This window comes from Talpa occidentalis, unplaced genomic scaffold (genome assembly GCF_014898055.3).
Source record: "Talpa occidentalis isolate TD23 unplaced genomic scaffold, MPIMG_talOcc4v2.1 talOcc4.2, whole genome shotgun sequence".
Taxonomy (NCBI): domain Eukaryota; kingdom Metazoa; phylum Chordata; class Mammalia; order Eulipotyphla; family Talpidae; genus Talpa; species Talpa occidentalis.
This window is the reverse complement of record NW_023602073.1, coordinates 107,087,056-107,106,782: the sequence shown is the minus strand read 5'-3', so window position 1 is coordinate 107,106,782 and position 19,727 is coordinate 107,087,056. Positions and strand designations below refer to the sequence as shown.

General features: G+C 36.1%; 1 protein-coding gene across 3 annotated transcripts in view; it reads left to right on the top strand.

The window, feature by feature from the left end:
* The window catches only part of HACE1 (HECT domain and ankyrin repeat containing E3 ubiquitin protein ligase 1), a 79,563-nt gene that overhangs the window by 25,469 nt on the left and 34,367 nt on the right, over positions 1–19,727 (top strand). For all 3 annotated transcript variants that reach the window (XM_037520157.2, XM_037520155.2, XM_037520156.2), the window contains 7 exons: positions 6,009–6,091; positions 7,559–7,655; positions 8,835–8,936; positions 9,570–9,676; positions 13,071–13,221; positions 18,785–19,119; positions 19,612–19,680. In XM_037520157.2, coding sequence (XP_037376054.1) covers positions 6,009–6,091; positions 7,559–7,655; positions 8,835–8,936; positions 9,570–9,676; positions 13,071–13,221; positions 18,785–19,119; positions 19,612–19,680 — 944 coding nt within the window. The remainder of the gene's footprint in view (positions 1–6,008; positions 6,092–7,558; positions 7,656–8,834; positions 8,937–9,569; positions 9,677–13,070; positions 13,222–18,784; positions 19,120–19,611; positions 19,681–19,727) is intronic.

Sequence of the window (19,727 nt, the reverse complement as noted above, 5' to 3'; positions counted from 1 at the left end):
CTGTTTATTTGTGCTTTCTCCCTTTTTTCCTTTGTGAGCCTGGCTAGGGTTTGTCTATTTTATTGATTTTTTCAAAGAACCAGCTCTTGGTTTCATTGATCTTTTGGATTGTTTTTTTAGTTTCAATTTCATTTATTTCTGCTTTGGTTTTTATTATTCTTTTCTTCTACTGGTTTTGGGGTTTTCTTGTTGTTCTTTTTCTAGATCTTTGAGCTTCGAGATTAGGTTGTTTCTTTGCGTTCTTTCTTGTTTCTTGATGTGAGCTTCTATTGCTATATATTTCCTCTTATTACTGCTTTTGCTGCATCCCATACATTTAGGATATTGGTGTCCTCCTTGTCGTTCAATTCAAAAAATTTTTTAATTTCTTCTTTGATCTCCTCATTAGTCCAATGGTCTTCCAGTAGTGTGGTTTTTAATCTCCATGAGGTAGGAAAGTTCCTTGCCTTCTTTTTATGGTTTATTTCTAGTTTGATGCCTTCATGGTCAGAAAAGATGGTTGATATGATTTCAATCTTGGTGTATCTGTTGATGTTTGTCTTGTGCCCCAGTATGTGATCGATCCTGGAGAATGATCCGTATGCGCTTGAGAAAAATGTGTACTCCGTTTTTTTGGGGTTTAGTGTTCTATAGATGTCTGTTAAGCCCAATTGCTCTAGGTCTTTATTTAGAGCTTTGGTTCTTTACTTATTTTTTGTCTTGTTGATCTATCCATTGTTGATAGTGGTGTGTTGAAGTCTCCCACTACGTATGTGTTTTCTCTGATGTTTGTTTTCAGAGAGGACAACAGTTGTCTGATATATTTTGGTGCTCCTTCGTTTGGTGAGTATATGTTAATGAGTGTTATTTCTTCTTGAAGTATTGTCCCTTGATCATAATGTAGTGACCATTGGGGTCTCTTTTTATCTTTTTGAGTTTGAAATCTGTTTTATCTGATATAAGTATAGCTGTTCCTGCTTTCTTTTTTGGTCCATTTGCTTGTAGGATTGTTTTCCATCCTTTAACTTTGAGCCTATTTTTATCTTTTGTAGCTAAATGTGTTTCCTGGAGACAGCAAAAGGTTGGGTTTTGTTTCTTAATCCAGGCTGCAACTCTGTGTCTTTTTATTGAAGAGTTTAGTCCATTTACATTTAGAGTTAATATTGATATGTTAACATCTGTATTTGCCATTGTGTTTGTCTTTCCTTTGATTTTATTTATTTATTCTTTTAATAACTTTTTTTTTTTTTTTGGCCTTCTTTCATTGTTATTCGTCGCTCTGAGGTTCTGGCTTTAGAACTCCTTGTAGTATTTTTTGGAGTGGGGGTTTAGTTGCAATGAAATTCCGGAGTTTCTGTTTGTCTGGGAAGGTCCATATTCTTTCTTCAAAGAGGAAGGAGAGCTTTGCGGGATAGAGTATTCTTGTTGGCATCTGTTTTCTTGGAGTCTGTTGACTATGTCCCCCACTCTCTCCTTGCCCGTAGTGTTTCTTCGGAGAAGTCTGATGTCAGCCTGATTGGTTTTCCTTTGAATGTTATCTGTTTCTTCCCTCTTGCCAGCTTCATTATTTTTTCCTTGTCCTGGATTCTTGGGAGCTTTACTATTATGTGTCTTGCTGTATTTTTCCTTTCGTCGTGGAAGTTTGGTGTTCTTCTTGCTTCTTGTATATCAATTTTCAGCTCCTTCTTCACATTTGGGAAGTTCTCTTCAATTATCGTTTGAATATTTTCTCTGTTCCTACATCTCTCTCCTCTCCTTCTGGTATTCCTATAACTCTTATATTTCCTTTCCTCATGGAGTCCGATAGTTCCCGAAGTCTTTCTTCGTTCTTTTTCCTTCGTACTTCTCTTTCCTTCTCTGTTTTGGTTCTTTTTATTTCTGTGTCTTCAAGATTACTTATTCGTTCTTCCATTTCATCTATTCTGCTTTCATTGCTTTTCCCAGAATTCTTTAGTTCTTCCATTAATTCTTTGATCTCCTGCATTTCTTTTACTTCCCTCTTTAGGGACTCAATTTCTTTCTTCTGACCATTGTTTTCCCTCTCTAGGGACTCAATTGCATTCTTCTGATCGTTGATTATTTTTCCCCTATCATTGTTTTCCTTTATGACTTCTGTCAGTTTTTTAATCACGGCAATTTTAAATTCTCTTTCTGGAAGGCTCAGAAATTCTTCCAAGTTATTGTCGTTGCCATCTGGGGGCTGGCTTTCTTTTTGTGGTGTGCTTTTTCTCTGGAGAGTTGCTAGGTTGCGTGTGGTTCTTCTCCTCCCTACTGTCTGTTTTCTAATTTGCCGTATGCGTTGGGACACTGTGTTGTTGGGACTTGCCGGCATCTTGGGTGGGCTTCTCTGTTCCCTCTGGTTCTTCCAGGAGTCATCTGTTAGTTTCAAGCAGCCTTTACTGGAGAAAGGTCCCTGTTCTAAAATGCCGATGTGGGGACACACTCCCCTGTGCGCCTGGTCTGCCCCGGCGGTGGGTTCCTGCTCCCCTCTGGGCTTGGACTGCAGGCCAGAGGGGTCTGGCGTGGGCGAACTTCCCCCGCTCACCTCTGGCTCCTGAGGAAGCCTTCTGCAGGTAGTCTTTACTGAAGAAATGTCCCTGTTCTAAAATGGTGATGTGGGACACACTCCCTGCGCTTCTGGTCTCAGGCACACTATTCTGCGCGCCTGGTCTGCCCCGGCTGTGGGTGCTCGCTCTCCCTGTGGGCTCAGACTACTTGTTCAGAAGGGGCCCGGTGTGGGCTAACTCCCCAGCTGGCCACTAGCTCCTTCAGTAGCCTGTGCTGGGGTCAAGTCGCTAGGTGGCACCAGAGATCTCTCCTAGAGCCCTTGGGGAGCTGATTTTCCACCCCGTGGGACAGGGAGCAGAGCGGGGATGGTAGGGTACACCTCAACGGCTTTGGGGTGCTGTGTCTGCCTTGTGCCCCACCGTCGTGGGGAACCCACGCCCCTAATTTCGTGCCCCGGGTCTCAGTTCCAAAGCCCTCAGTTCCAGGACACGGGCTGTAGCCCAGATCAGTGGCGCGGGAATGGCGCCTTTTGAATCCCGCTCCCCTGCCTGGGCGCCTTGTTCCTGCTCACTCAGGGAGGGCCTCCGCCTGGGTCTCAGTTCCAAAGCCCTCAGTTCCAGGACACGGGCTGTAGCCCAGATCAGTGGCGCGGGAATGGCGCCTTTTGAATCCCGCTCCCCTGCCTGGGCGCCTTGTTCCTGCTCACTCAGGGAGGGCCTCCGCCCGGGTCTCAGTTCCAAAGCCCTCAGTTCCAGGACGCGGGCTGTAGCCCAGATCAGTGGCGCGGGAATGGCGCCTTTTGAATCCCGCTCCCCTGCCTGGGCGCCTTGTTCCTGCTCACTCAGGGAGGGCCTCCGCCCGGGTCTCAGTTCCAAAGCCCTCAGTTCCAGGACGCGGGCTGTAGCCCAGATCAGTGGCGCGGGAATGGCGCCTTTTGAATCCCGCTCCCCTGCCTGGGCACCTTGTTCCTGCTCACTCAGGGAGGGCCTCCGCCGTCTCCCCGCAAGCCTAGGTCGCAGGCGCAGGGCCCTGGGCAGCTGCAATCCGAGCGCTGCTTTCGCGCAAGCTTACCGGGCGGCTGGGGCTGTGTGCTGGTGCTGGGCTCCTCCTGGTGGGCGGGGCTCTCTTTACTGGCGCCTGGAGCTCACCTCCGCGGCGGATCCTGCAGGGTTCGCCTCAGCTCCCGTTCACGGGGTGTGGTGGCTGAAATAGTTCCTTTCCACTCACAGTCCCACTTGCTGCATCCGTTTTTCTTGTTGGGCGTTTTGGTTTGTTGTTTCCCTCGTCTCTGCCGGTCGGAGAGTGCCGCCTCTGTGGGCGGGGGAGGGGAGCAGGGTTCTGCGCTTCCCTCCCTTCTCGTCCTCTTTTATGGCAACTTTCTTCTTCGGGCAGTTTGCTGGAGTCGTCCGTTTATCTTCCCTGTCTCAGTTCTCACTGGGACCTGCCGCTTTTCCTCCCTATTAACTTTTTTTAATGGGAGATCTTACTCGCAGCGTCTCCTCGCCGCCATGTTGCTCCGCCCCCAACCTCTATGTAATTTTAAATCCTCAAGTAGTATTGTTTCTTTAAGAGTTTTTGTGTGTTCACTTTAACTTAATAATTAGTCTCCTCCATCTGAGTTTTACTAGTTTCAATTTATTTTGTTATTTTATGCTTTGTATACATAATAGATAGTTTCACATGTATTGGAATTTTTTTTTAAGATGCTGTGATTCAGATTATCTGTGACCTTCTTGCTCTTTCTCCCATTATGTCATTTAATCACTAATTGACTGAATTTTCTTCCTTTTCCAGAATGTTTTGCAAAATGCAATTAGCAAACCTTTTTTTTTTTTTCAATTAAAGGTTGATTACTTTTGACTCATTTCATTGTTGCAATGTTCTTTTCTATTCTTCACATTCAAATTCCTTTATCTATATATTTTTTTATCCTTACTCGGAAGGAAAGGGCTTTTCTCCCTGTCTTCAGGTGGTATTTTTTCTATAAGGGAAGCTATTGAAAGCTTTTAAGGATAAGTAGTATTAGTTACATATTTTTGGAATCCTCAACTGAAATTTTGCTAAAACAAAAGCAGATTTGAACAGAAGAGAAAATGCTGTAATGATCTGTTTTTATTTCCTTATGTGTTTTTATTTAGACTGAATTTTTAATGTCTTTGTAGAATATTTCCTATGTATAAGGATATAACAGCATGGCAATACATGTCGTATGTCATATTTTCTTGATATGATGACAAAATTTTGTCTCACCATCTTGTTGAGAGGAACAGTAGAGGAAAGTTAGTCTAAGGCTACATTATTTTTATACTGTTAACTCTATAGTACAATAAAAACACTGGAGTACTATAAAGACTGTATGATTTTAAAAATGCCATTATTTTAAAATTAAAGACAGATAGCTATCTAAGCACTTAAGCTTGACTCAAATAGTAATTTAGCAGGGAACTAATAAGCATTTATGGTTAATATAACTTACGAGGATATGCCAAATTAGCTGCAATGCTATTTAGTAATCTGAACTCAGAAAACTTAGAATTCCTACTTTCTGGTAAAATATACATAGTCTTAATATTTTGTATAAGCTTACTTTTCATTAGTTTGAGTCAAGCGATTGCTTAAATAGAGCTTAGGGAGCAGAATATATATATATATGAATGACTATTAGAAAAACTGAGTCAGCGTTGACTACTGTTAAATAGCAAAAGGATGTTTTAGTTTTTTAACATTTTGAACTTCAATAATGAGGGTCTTTGGTATTGAGGAAGTTACAGCTTATGTTCCTATTTTTGTTTTCAGAGGTAAACAATTCTAGTTTTTTTTTTTTTTTAGATTTTTTTTTAATGCATACAAGAACTGGCTTGTTGGTCAGAGGTGCAGGGGGCGGTAGTATTCACCAGAGACAGAGTGGGGAGCAGAACAGGCGTATCTACTGAAATCCACTGCTGAGGGGAGCAGTGGGTGAGACAGGAGAGGTCTGTTGTGCCATGTGGGTTAGCTCCCTGGCCAGGGATTGAACTCATGCTGCAGTGGCTGGCAATAGCTTGATAGTACTGAGCCTTTAACCCCTGTGCCACCAGGGAGGCCCTAAACAATTCTAGTTTTTAAATTCAAATGTCTAGAACAGAACTATCCAATTTACTATCCACATATGGCTATGTAATTTTAAATATAATTAAATAAAATATTCAGGTCTCCAGTTGCACTAGCACATTTCAAGTCTTTGATAGCTACATGTGACTAGTGACTGTGATTTTCTAGAGTCTTCCCAGGTCAACACAATTTATATTACAGTGATAATTCCACATGGGTGGTATAGTGCCTAAGAGGCTCAGAGAGCTTACCAAAAAAGGTAAATTCAGTCAGTCATCAAAATTGTCTTGTTCCTACTTGTTCTTCTCAATGCCTTGAGTTTTGGTGGAAACTTTCTTTATCTGGATTAAAGTTATGATTGTTTTTATTTGACTTCTCTGGCTATAAGTTTAATTGTTTCTCCCCCTACCCCCACTCCCCCCCCCCACCAGACTGTGCAATGCTTACTAGACAGTGGTGCTGATATTAACAGACCGAATGTATCAGGAGCCACTCCACTGTACTTTGCTTGCAGGTATGATATTTTACATTTCCAGATTGTTCTCATTAAAGAATGCTATATATATATATATATATATATATATATATATACATACACACACACACACACACACTCTCTATTTCCAAACACCAACATTTCTGTTTATTTTCTAAAACTATCTTGTTTTCCCACAAATACTATGTTCCTTTTTAAGTTAAGGTATAGTTTTATATTCTGTTACTTAACTGCATGAGGAAAGTGTTTTTTTATTTTATTGCCACTTATGGGGGGATTTTGATGAACTAGATTAAGATTTATGATTAGTTGATGAGTAATAAAAAAGACTATCCATAATCAAGTAACTTTCATAGTTTATTACACTTTATCTTAGCCAATAGATCAAGAAGTGATCATAGTTCACTTGATTAAGTGACCAGATCAGTTACAGGAAAAGCTATTAATGTGTATCTTGGTCCAGAGCCTTGTCTTTACTTTCTATGTATTGTAACTTTGAAAACTGTCTTGAATTATTCTTGTTATAAAGTTAATGAATTGTTATTTTTGTACTTCTGTCTACATTTTCTTGATTCACCCATGTAATAAATGTTGTTAGCATTCACCATATACTATGCACTATTATCAGCATTAGTGGTACAGTAATAAAGTCCTTAAGGAACTAACAATATAATATTTATACTCATGTTCACCACCACACACACGTGCATGTGTGCACGCACACATGTCCACAGTCACACAAACTATGTTAGTGAATGTAGTTTTCCGTTAGCAACAATACAGTAGCAATTCTTCTCTCTGGTTTAGATGATATGACTTACAATATTTATTTAGGTCCTTAAATTTAGATATAACTGAAAGAGTTATAATTTCTGATTTTGCTTCTACTAAAAGAACAATCAGAGACAGTATGTGAATAAAAGAGTCATTCTAGGTTAAACTAAATATTGTCCAGAGAAGTCAAACTGAGTGGGCTGATGGAAGTTGGAAGCTAATAGTTTTGGCTCATTAGTCCCTATCCTGCCCCATTCTCTTTCTTTGTTATTTGTCTTTCTCCTTCCTTTTTTAGAGCTTTACAAAAGTAGTAAAATGCCATAAAATGTATTCTTGTTTTTGTATTGAGGGGTTTTTTGAAACTAGTTTGGAGACTTAGATGTTTGTGATAGGAAGAAGGTCAGGCTAGAGTTTAGAAGGAAGTGATTGGAAGAAAAAATGAAGCATAGTCTGAGTAGCATCTCCTTAGCCCAGAATACTATGCTGTATTACAGGTAGTATGTTCCAAGCTCATGTTTAAGATTTAGATAATTTTCTTATCTACATAGTGAAAACTTTCACTTAAAAGTTTTCCTGATTACCGAGGATGTAGTTTAACCTTCCTCTTTTAATTAAAATTAATCTTATGTTGATTCATAGTAATTGTCCATATTTAATAAAGACTTTAAATTAAAAATACTCTATTTTTAACTTGGCTCTATTTCTGTACAGTCATGGTCAGAGAGACACAGCACAGATTCTTCTACTACGAGGAGCCAAATATCTGCCAGACAAAAATGGAGTAACTCCTCTGGATTTATGTGTACAGGTATGTTAGTTATATTCTTACCCCCCTTAACTTTATTTATTTATTTATTTTGCCCCTTAACTTTATAGAATCTGAGGCTGGTAAAATCATCTTTTTCCTTAATTCCTCATATTGAGAAAATTATGGTCTATGAAAGGAAGTGTGACATGGGGATGAAATAAGAAATACATATTGGCCTTCATCCTGTTTCCTGACACAAGAGCTCCTAAGAAGATCCTTGCTCTCTCCTGTGGGGTATATGTGTCTTTTTGAATAAGTAACTGAATGTTTCAGAGATGCTCAGGATGTGGGCTAGTTGCCAGAAGAACCAACCTGTGATTAGAGTACAGCCCTACCCTTGACTCCTGGGGCAGAGATGGAATCCAGTTACCAATGGACTGAATTACCAGTGATTTAATCATCCTTGCCCGTGTAATGAAATTTCCATAAAAACCCTAAACTGAGTTTTGAAGAGCTTCCAAGTTGGTGAACACATCAAAATGCTGGGAGGGTGGCATGCCAAGGAGGGACCATGAGAGCACTGTGCCCCTTTACATAGACCTTGCCGTATGCCTCCCCTCTTCCATTTGGCTATTTCTGAGTGGTCTCTCCTATAATAAACAGTTAATAGTAAGTAAGTTTTTTCATGAATTCTGTGAGATGTTCTAGCAAATTATTGAGTAAGGAGGTGGTTGTAGAAACTCAGAATTAGTGGGACTGTCCTGTGTGGTCTGCATTACTTTCGGCAGTGTCAGAATTGAATTAAATTATAGGATACCACACAGAACTGGAGAATTGCTTGATGTAGAAATTAGGCATCAGACAGGTTGTGTGTAGAGGAAATAATTTTCCTTTAGTAACTTTGTTTTTATTTTTATTTATTTATTTATTTTTAAACATTTATTTATTTATTTATACAAGCACTGGGTACAGTCAGAAGCGCGGGAGGGCGAGAGAATTCACCAGAGCCAGAGCAGAGAGCAGAGCAGGCAGAAGGACCGAAGTACACTGCTGAGGGGAGCGGCAGGAGAGGTCTGCGCGCCATGTGGGACCCTCCTCCAGTGGCCGGGGAGCAGCCGGGATCAAACCGGCGCTGCAGAGGCTGCGGGGCAGCTTCGCAACCCAGCGCTCAACCGCTGCGCCACCGGGGAGGCCCGTAACTTTGTTTTTAAACTTAGATAATTTTAAATCTTTTTTCAGGGTGGATATGGAGAGACTTGTGAAGTATTAATTCAGTATCACCCTAGACTTTTTCAGACAATTATTCAAATGACACAAAATGAAGATCTCCGAGAAAACATGGTAATGTAATTGTGCTGGTAGCTTGTAAATGAGCTAGCTTAGTTCATGCATAGGGTATATATGCTTAGTAATTTTATTTATTATTTCAACTATTTTTGATAATTTGAATTTGCTTATCTGCTTTCTAGAATAAATATGAATTATATAAATATTAATAAACTTGCTATTAATATTTGACTCTGAATCTTCTGGCCTTTTGGTCTTTGGTTTCTCCTTAAGATAATTAAAATAGTCTCCATACAAGAAGCAATCTACGGTGAAATTTCATATGATTGGTAATCACTAGTTTACTGAACTCTGTGTTTGTAATAGCTCTATGCTACTCTTTGGAAAATTACAGAATTTAAACTTCTTTTAAGTTCAGAAGCTAGAATTAATTTTCCATAAATAAACTTGGTGATTTTTTTTCCTACCTCTTTATTTTTATTGCCTTTTTTACCTTGGTAATTTTGAACAAAGATTATATGTCATCTTATCTCTCTATTAGTTTTTGAATTTATGCAAGGCAAAATAAATGTAAAGAACTCGACTGCAGTTATTTAACTTTAGAATACTTATTAAACTGTTATCTGTTTATTTTTAATGTCGTAATTAATTATTATATATTCACTTTTTTATTGATAAAATATTTAGTTACGGCAAGTTCTGGAACATTTGTCTCAGCAGAGTGAAAGCCAGTACTTAAAGATTCTAACAAGCCTTGCTGAAGTTGCCACAACAAATGGTCATAAACTGCTTAGGTAAGTGTTTCATGATAAGCAAATCAATAGATAGCAATATCTGTCACCTTTGTCTCCTTCTAGGTTTTTCTGGGAATAGTTTATTTTGTTGGATGCTTTTTGTCAGTGGTGAGATTTGCTATGTTTGTTTTTTCTTAAAGGACCTGGGCAATCAAATATTTCTGAGAAATTTTAGTTTCTTTAGATAAAAATGGAGACTGACTTAAGTGGATTTGGGCTTATGTGTCTAGCATTTTATAAAATGATTGCCTTGTCTGTTCAAGTTAGTGAAATATACATAAAGAAGATTCAAGAAAGTAGTTTAGGGATTATGATCACTTTGTGATTTATAAAACTTGGTACAGGTAACTACTGTTTAATCTCTCAGTATGCCCTCATAATTTCCATAAAGTTTTCTCCCTGAACTGTCCCACTCAGTTCAGTTCTTTATTCTTTCTAAAACATTGTGTGATTTTAGTGACTCATCACTAAGTCAGTGGAATTGATGCCTTTATTTTACTTACATTGATATATATTACATGTTACCTGCAACTATATATTTTTTAGCCACTCCAGTAGCCATCAGAAATGGTTAATGTGTTATGATTTATTAGCTTAGAAATTTGGCTCACTTCTACTTTGGATGCTTTCCCCTTTTGAAATTTTCTTTTCACTGCTACTCTTAATACATTCACATTCTTAGAATAGGTTGTGTATTTCTCTCAATCTATATAGATGCAACTGGACATTCTTCCTCCAAACTTTACACTGCTTCTGTGAATCAGTTACGTTGTCAAATACATTATATTAATCCTTTGTTTCTGTCTTCTTTTGAATGTTTCATGTATTTCACACCAGAATCACATTATGTACTATTTACTTAAAAGGACCTTTACTAAATCCCTTCATGGTACCAAAGTCACCGTGAGTTCTATTAACCATTAAGTCTTTCTTCAGCAGTTCTACTCTATACCATCTGCTAATTAAAAAACAAACAAACAAACAAAACACAACTCTATTTCTACCTTAGAAATATTTTAGACTGTCTATTAGATTCATTGATTTTCAGTTGTATATAATGCTTTCCTCTTTCATTTGATTAGACATTTATAAGATTCTGACATACTAATTGAAATCATGGGGTGTGGAGTCTCCCAGACTGACATTAAAGTCTAGACTTCACCATTTACTTTGTGACCTCTGCAGTTAACTCTTTGGAGTTTCCATTCATCTCCTATCATCTAATACTATTTTTTGAGTGTCTGTTACCCATCAGTCCATCTGTTAGGTGATTGTGAATAAAATAGACAAGCTCTCTCCCTATATTTAATTCACAATCTAGTCAGGATTTTATTTCCTTGTTGGAAGGTGGTAGTAAATATCTTAAATAAGAATGAAATGCTAGTGTGTAGTGAAATGTCAAGCATTGTGTTGGCACAATAGAGATGATGGTTATATCACTGAGATACAGTTGACACTGGCAAAAGTATGATAATTATGATATTTAGATTCCATTGTGTAATAAAATACTTCTTACCTTAAGGTAACTCATAAAGTATTCCCTAGATCAGATATTTAAATCATATATGCATATGGTAATATTGCAGGGGAAATCAAATTTACACCTTTCTCATAGAATTTGAGTCATTATAGTTAACTTTTCTAAGAATTTCAATACAATGAATATCCCCTCTGATTTGGCGTTATCAAACTGGAATACTTAGAAGTAGATACCCCCATTAGTAATTCTTATTTTTCAGTCTTAAATAATAACACTATTTTAAAGGATAAAAGTGTCACGCAGAAGATTTTAATGAGCTAGGTGAAATACATTTAGAAAAGATAGGATAGGATACACTTTCATGATTAAATTTACATAACCATATCATTCTGGCAAGAGGTTTATGCAACATTTTTCTTTGGTTTAACAGTTGTACTACAAGGTAACGGTTGCTAGAGTTTTCAAAATAACTGGGTTGTACAACAAAAACAATTTTTGAGATCTGTCCTTTGATCAAATATAGATTTGACCTAACTCCTACAGTTTCTTTAGGAAAGCATATTGATTGATATTCATAATATTGGATTCCCTAGGGCTTTCTGATTTGTCAAAGAAAGTTTAGATTATGTTCAATATGATTTAGTGTTAAATTAAAATTTTTTTTTCCATGGTGGGGTATGTTTCCTATATATATATATATATATATGTGTGTGTATATATATATTTATATATATGCATGTGTGTGTTTTTTGAGTCATTAGATAATCCATCTTAGAACTATCCTGATGCAGATAGTAACTTGAAGCCATTTTAGTTTGTGAATGTTAAATATGTGAACAGTTGCTTACTATTCTGGGGTGAGCAGGGGATTTGAATTATGAATAAAACGAGATTTTAGCCCCTTTGTTAAAATGTTTGAATTTGTTAAAACAATTGGGTCAGCCTAAGAATACAATCAACATTTCTACCATTGCTTCTCTTTGAAATGTACTGTTTCTTTTTTTTTTAAATAAGATTTATTCATTTATGCATATAAGAACTGGGGTACAGGCCAGAGGTGTGGGGGTTGAGAGGATTCACCAGAGACAGGGTGGGGAACAGAACAGGCAGATTGACTGAAATACACTGCTGAGGGGAGCAGCGGGCGAGTCAGGAGAGGTCTGCCAAGCTCCCTGGCCGACCGGGGATTGAACTCGTGTTGCAGTGGCTTAGGACAGCTTCATAGGTTGCATCTTAACCCTTTGTGCCACCAGGGAGGCCCGAAATGTACTAAGTTCTAAAGAATAACTTTAATTTACAAATACAATTTTGCAAATGCAACCTGGATATTGTCTTGAAGTTGGTAATTCAAGAAACCAACTGTTATGCAATGGTGAATAGCTTCTTTATATTTTATGCTTTGGTCATTGGTTATATTTTGGTTGTTTAAAAATTAGTGATTAAGGGGCCTGCCTGGTGTCACAGGGGTTAAAATCTCAGCACTGTCAAGCTATCACTAGCCACTGGCATGAGTTTGATCCCGGGCCAGGGAACTAACCCACACAGCACAGCAAACCTCTCCTGTCTTGCCCTTTGCTCCCCTCTCAGCAGTGTATTTCAGTATATCTGCCTGTTCTGCTCTCTACTCTGTCTCTGGTGAATCCTCTCCCTCTCCTCCGCACTTCTGGCCTACACCCCAGTTCTTGTATGCATAAATTAGAAAAAAATCTTAAATGACATTAGTGATTAATACTTGCAGTTCAAATAGTATATTTTGGCAATTTCCTGTTAAACAAAACATTCCATCCCTATCATGTTAAGAAAGGGGTTTTACTTATTTTCTGAAACAGATGGACAGTTTGATTTGAAATAAATATTTTAAGATATAATTTGTTTTACTTTATCTAATCTTTTCATATTTTAATTTTTTCTTAGCTTGTCTAGCAATTATGATGCTCAGATGAAGAGTCTTTTAAGGATTGTGAGGATATTTTGTCATGTCTTTCGAATTGGCCCATCCTCTCCCAGTAATGGAATTGATATGGGCTACAACGGGAATAAAACTCCAAGAAGCCAGGTGTTCAAGGTCAGAAAAGTATATGACATTGTTAGGAAGCTAGACATAAGAGATGACTTTGACAAGCATGCATTCATTAATCAGGAACCTCGTTAACAGGATATAAGATTGCTTCATACCCATATCACTTTTTAAGCTAGGTGCTCCTTTCTCCTTCTTAGCAGCAAGTCTTAAATGGTTAGCTTTCTATATTTTTCTTACAAATAAACTTTTAATTTCATTAGTGTTTTTTATCCTAAGGGTAAAGAGGGGACCCTGGGTGGCGCAAGGGGTTAAGCACAGCATCACGAAGCTATCTGCAGCACAAATTCAATCCCCGAGTTCTATCCCTGGTTGGCCAGAGAGCTATCCACATAGTGCAGCAGACCTCTCCTGTGTCGCCCACTGCTCCCCATAGCAGTGTATTTCAGTCAGTCTCCCTGTTCTGTTCCCCATTCTGTTTTTGGTGAATCCTCTCACCCCCCACACCTCTGGTCTGTATCCTAGTTCTTGTATTCATGAATAAATCTTTAAAAAAAAAAGGGTAAAGATATTTAATGTTTAAATCTAATTTTGTATCTCATGTTTAAATCTAAGATTTCTTTCATTTACTGGGTTTACTAAAAGTCCCTCGGACCACTTTGGAGGAATATTTGAGATGATAACCTCATAAATTATTTTGTATTGCTTCAGCTGCTGCTGCTTTGTAATCACATTTATGGATTGAAAATCCTTGAAAGAATGATACCATATAAAACCCAACACTGTGTTGTTGTTTTAAAAAATTAAAATTTTATGTAGCAAACAAAATGAACATGGCTGTAATTGCTAATGTTAATGCTTTTTGTGTCATATTTTTAGATTTTGGACAAATGTGTAATTTAATAACTTTTCCTGTTTCTTTTTAATGCATTTTAATGTATTTCAACAGATTTTCATAGTGCAAAATTATCTTTGGGTTCATGAAGACTTGTATTCCTTTTAATAGTCTTTTGAGTGTAAATATAGGTTACCTATAAATATAGGTTACTCTATATGTTTTTATGTGCCACTTCCTTGAAAGTTGCTTGTGATCAGCAGCTTGTGATCAGCTGTGTAAAATTTTAAGTTACATTAATGATCTGTGCTGTTTGTTTTCCTGCATGGAAAAATTTTGCCAGATCCTAAAAATAAATCCTTTGCAAGTATTTTGACACTAGTAGATTCTTTAATACCTAGATTAGGTATGATAATCATCTAGAGAGGTATAGACACAAGTGTCTGTCATCTGTTTGCCTATTTAACTTCTTAGTTATTGTCTGTGTATGCTTATATGTATCTTTTTTTCTCCTGTTCTGCCACCTTCTGGAAGATGAAAGCTATGCATCTTCCTATTATTAAAATTTTGGCTTTTCACATTCTTTCTTAACACTAGCTAGAAGTGATAGCTTACTGTTTTTGTACAATTTGTATCTGAATTATTGACCCACTGTTTTGTCAGAGCTGCTTTTGATGAATTTTACTGCTCAGTCATTTGCATTATATGATGCTGTTCTTACTATGTTCTGGCATGATTTGCACTTTTAGTTAACTGAATGTACTCCTGATTTGATCCTTTCTGTTCACTTATAATGATGAGTAGAAAATCAAATTAGGTACAGATATAGTCCTCAGTAGTCAACATTTGGAAACTGAGAAATATTGAGAAAGTTTTAAGTTTAATATATTGTATATAATATACTCACTATTAACTGGTCTTTTTTGTTGTTAAAATTTGAATATCTTATCTGTTTTCTAATGATACCAGAATATATGTATGTATTAAGTAGCCTTTGGCTTCTAATGCTTGATTTTAATGTTAGTTTTCTACCTAGCTGGTGAGTACATAAACTGTAGAAAAGAATGTCATTTTTTCCTTTAGCTTGGCTAATTTTTAAAAACATTGACAAGTATTACTTTTAAGTAATAGTCCTTTCCCATCTGTTTTAGGAATTAAATGTGGATTCTTTAGAGGATGGAAAAAATATAATTATAAAAATAGAAACAACATTGTCATCACATAAGGTCTTTTATGCATTGTTGGGTGATTTCTGTGTAAAAATCTTAGCTGTTTTCTGGGTTGTTTCTGTGTTAGGCTGGAGCCAACCATTTTAATTTTTACCACATTTTGTCTAAAGTAGCAATTGATCACTACTTTCCATTTCATTAACTAGGTACTCTTAGCATGTCACTTTATTGTTAGGATGGACTAATGGGTTTTCCATTAAGAATGAGTGGGTTTATAGGCCATGTGTTTTTAGTAGGTGAAATTGTTTAACTTCCTGTTATTAGTTTTCTGATTTATTTTAGAAGTCTTTCAAGTTAATGTTAACACTTAGCCATTTTTTTAGTGTTAAGAGATTTTTATCTAGTACTTTGGAACTTTGGAGCATCTAATGGAGAAGGTAGTGCTGGTTATTAGGGCAGGGTGAGCATGGGGAAGAAAATTTAGACTTCCTGAATCTTGTGTGTGTGTGTTATTTTTTGTGACTAGTAAGCTGTAACTGTTAATGGTTGCATAGAATTATTATTGGAAACATTTGGAAACTGAGAAAGATTGAGAAAGTTTTAAGTTTAAGAGCTTATGTTTGTGTTGTGGCTTATGATTATCAACTTGAGCATTTTCAGACTAATAGAGGATTTCATGATACTATTAATAAACATATTAGTAATGCTTTCCTGTCAAATATATACCTTACCTCAGCACATAGGTCTCACAAGATTTTTTAATTGTCCTGCAGGTTTTGGATTATATATTTTAATTTTGAAATATAACTTCAAATGTTTTGAATATCTTACATAATAGTCCTATCATTGTTTCTAAATGTAGACTGTAATTCTGTGAAGATCACTCAAATATGAAATGCAGCAGTGTTTTCAGTGTCAAGATGCCTGCTACTATTTCCATAATTTTGACTCAATTTTTAGTAATAATTGGTATGTACTTTGCTTTGTATCCTATTTATGTTTTTTTATCATCATTTATGAATATAGAAAATATAGCTATGGTTAGCGATGGTTTATTTTTATTTTCTGAAATTTACTTCCATACTCTTTGTGACTGGTATAGTTAGAAATTAAAGTTTTTTCATAGTATTCTTTTCTTGTCATTGAGGAATGAATTTTCTGAACTAATCTTCAAAGAGACAATTTCCTAGGTAAAAATACCTCAAAGATAAAATGGGAATTAGTTCTAGTGCATGTGTGAATAAAGAACGAAAAAGTGGGAAGAAAAAACCGAGTTATGAGTTGGGCTTACTACTTCTTTTCTTCCTCTTTTTCTTCTACTCTTTATTGTGCTGCTTACAGAAAAGTCTTTCTAGCTTTTCAACAAACCTTTAATGTCACAATCATTTTTGCACAAATCTGGCTTTTATGCTATTTCTGTGTTATTCAAAATTGGTCTTTAATTTTTGCACACTGTCAGTATTTGCAGGTAGTATGGTTGTAGGTTCAGGCTCAGCACTCTCAATGTTCTCAGGAGCAGCAGGTATCATTTCCTGCATTGGGCTTCCTCTTCGTCCAGTGTGTTGACTTTCTAAGGATTTAGCCTTTCTCATTTATTTCTTTTTCCTTTTTTCCCCAAGCAGTTTTATATCACCATCTGTTCTTTCTATTTTAGAAGTTTGCTTTCTGATGTAAAAGTAAGTTGCTTTGTTAGTATAGAAAGTTATTTCTCATCTGTTGGGCAGGTTTAATGTTTTGCTCATGAAGAGAAACTATAGATTCAAACTTGGATCATGGTGAGAATAAGATCTTCTCAGTGAAGGTATCATACCAGTGTTTATGGCTGCTGGTGATCGTTGCTATTCCATTAAGTAGTTCAGGGAACCAGAATCTTCCAATGGCTGTTCTTAACCATGAAAAGCCCTCTTTCTGGGGAAGAGGATTGCTCACTTTAGCCTTGAGAGCATATAATTAGTTTCTTACTTTGCTTATCTGTCTACCTAGTACTTGCTAAGTATTTGTCGAATTAATAAACTTTATTTTGGTGGTAGTGGAGTGGAGGGGTTGTTTTGTTTTTCACTTTCTGGTTTAATGTTTAAATAAGCCTTATGGGTGATTTAATTATTTGCAAATTCAATAAGTAAAATAGTCACAAAAATAGAATGTTCTGGAAACATGAAGAAAGGCTGAAGATATAACTATGGAGGGATCTGTTAGATAATAATGAAAATAATTTCTTAATTAGAGCAAGTTATTTAAATATTTTCTAAGGTTCCAAATACGGTTATATAATATATTCTCTTTCCATAGTGATCTTTGAAAGTTAGAGTTACTTTTAGTTAAAATATTGTAAGGAAGGTACTTTCTTAAGTACATGGCCTAGTTTATAGCATTCTGTGACCATAGAATCTAAAAGTAAGATTACCTTTTACATTAAGTTGCATAAGACTGTATCATTGTCACTGGGAATATTTAAAATAATGTAGGAATGACAAACCATTTAACTACTATCTCTCCTTCCCCCTTTAACTATTAATCTTTATTTGGTATTAAAAATGTTCTAGCACATCTTTCCCTCAGATCCCCAGCTTTATTGAAATATAATTGACATATCTAACATTCTATAAGTTTAAGGTGTATAGTGTGATTTCATATATACATGTATACTGTTAAATGTTTGCCAAAATAAGCTTATTTAACATGTCATTCACCTCATATAATTACCATTTTATTGTTGTTATAGTAAGAACATTAAATCTCTACTTTCTTGGTAACTTCCAAGTGTACAATAAAGTAACAATAACTCTAGTAAAATGTTGTCCATTATATCCCCAGTAATGGGCCTTAATAGCAGTTGAGCATTTATATTTCTATTTGTGTTAAAAAACCAATTATTAGAGATAATGTATGTATGTTATGTTCTTTAGTAATTAATCCTGTTTTAGTGTTTGTAGTCACATAATATTTAAAATATAGGATTTCATTTGCTGTTAATTTACAAAAGGCTTTTCATTATTCTTGAAAGGAATATTTAAAGAGTGTAGAATTTAAAAAGTTTACCTTCTCCCCATCTTTCTCTAAACTGTTAATCTTTACTTGGTTGGAATTAATAATTTGTTAGTCAGTTTTGATAGTAGTTATTAGACACAGATTTTATGTGTGTGTATGACTATAAATGTCATATTTAAAATTTTTTTGCTATCAATTGTGAGAATTTTAGGAGTTACCTGTAAGGAAAATAGTATAATCAACTAAACTGTTTATTCGGTTCCTTAGGCATTCTCGTTTTATTAATTTAAAAAAACACATACTAATTGAAAGCTGTTGAACTCATACACTATATTGTATGTATAATGTATGCTTTTCAAACAAAATCTTTGAAAACTTTTAAAAGAAGAAAGATTGCTTATAAAGGTTTTGTTAAATTTTAGTTTTTACTGTAATTGAAGCAGTTATTTATATGACATTCATATGCTTTTGTTATTTACCTTTAGGCATTACTTTCACATTAACTTGGAAGGTAGAAATTTAGAGTGAATTTTCTCTTTTATAATATTTATTTGTTGATGTGAGTTTTTATCCTGGAGTTAAGAATGATTTTTAAAAGACACCTTTCTTTTTCTCTTAGCCTCTTGAATTACTTTGGCACTCATTAGATGAATGGCTAGTTTTAATAGCTACAGAACTGATGAAAAACAAAAAGGACACAGCGGATATCACCTCTATTTTACTGAAACAAAAAGGCCAAGATCAGGATAGGACTTCCATTCCTCCATTTGAACCTCCAGGACCTGGGAGCTATGAAAATCTATCCACCGACACAGGGGAATCTAAACCAGATGCTCTTGGAGGGAAACAGGAAGCTAGTGCAGACTGTCAGGATGTTATTTCTATGACAGCTAACCGGCTAAGTGCTGTCATTCAAGCCTTTTACATGTGCTGTTCTTGTCAGATGCCTCCAGGGTAAGACGGTTTCTGCTTATTATTTCCTTCTCTCGTAGGTGAAGAAAAGCTGTAATTTTTTGTAATTCCAGTAACAACAATTTGTTGATTTTAGTTTCTGTTCGCTCTTGTTTTAGATACTCATATGAATCTAGAATTAGTATGAACTATTTGAATTATAACTATCAAGTAAGTTATTAGCATATACAATTGGCAGAATGTCACTTTGTATAGAATCAATTATGTATTCAAAATGTGTAAGGTCAAAGATACTTAAAATTTCAAAGTTTTATAAAAAGTCATTAGTTTATATCTAGTCTGTTAATGACAAGTTACGATTTTTCATCTTACAAATTGACTAGGCATGCCTCAGTTTCCTAAATTTTTAAAGATGATTCAAACCCAAATTCTATTTTTTTCACCTAAGAACCAGCTCAATTCAATACATAGTTATCAAATTTGTTGTATCACCTCTTTTGTCTATGTTTTCTGATTGTTTTCGCCCTTCCACAGAATGACTTCGCCCCGTTTCATTGAATTTGTCTGCAAACATGATGAAGTTTTAAAGTGCTTTGTTAACAGGTAAGGCTCTCTGGGACTTAAATAGACTGCCTTTCAGCTTTTTCTTT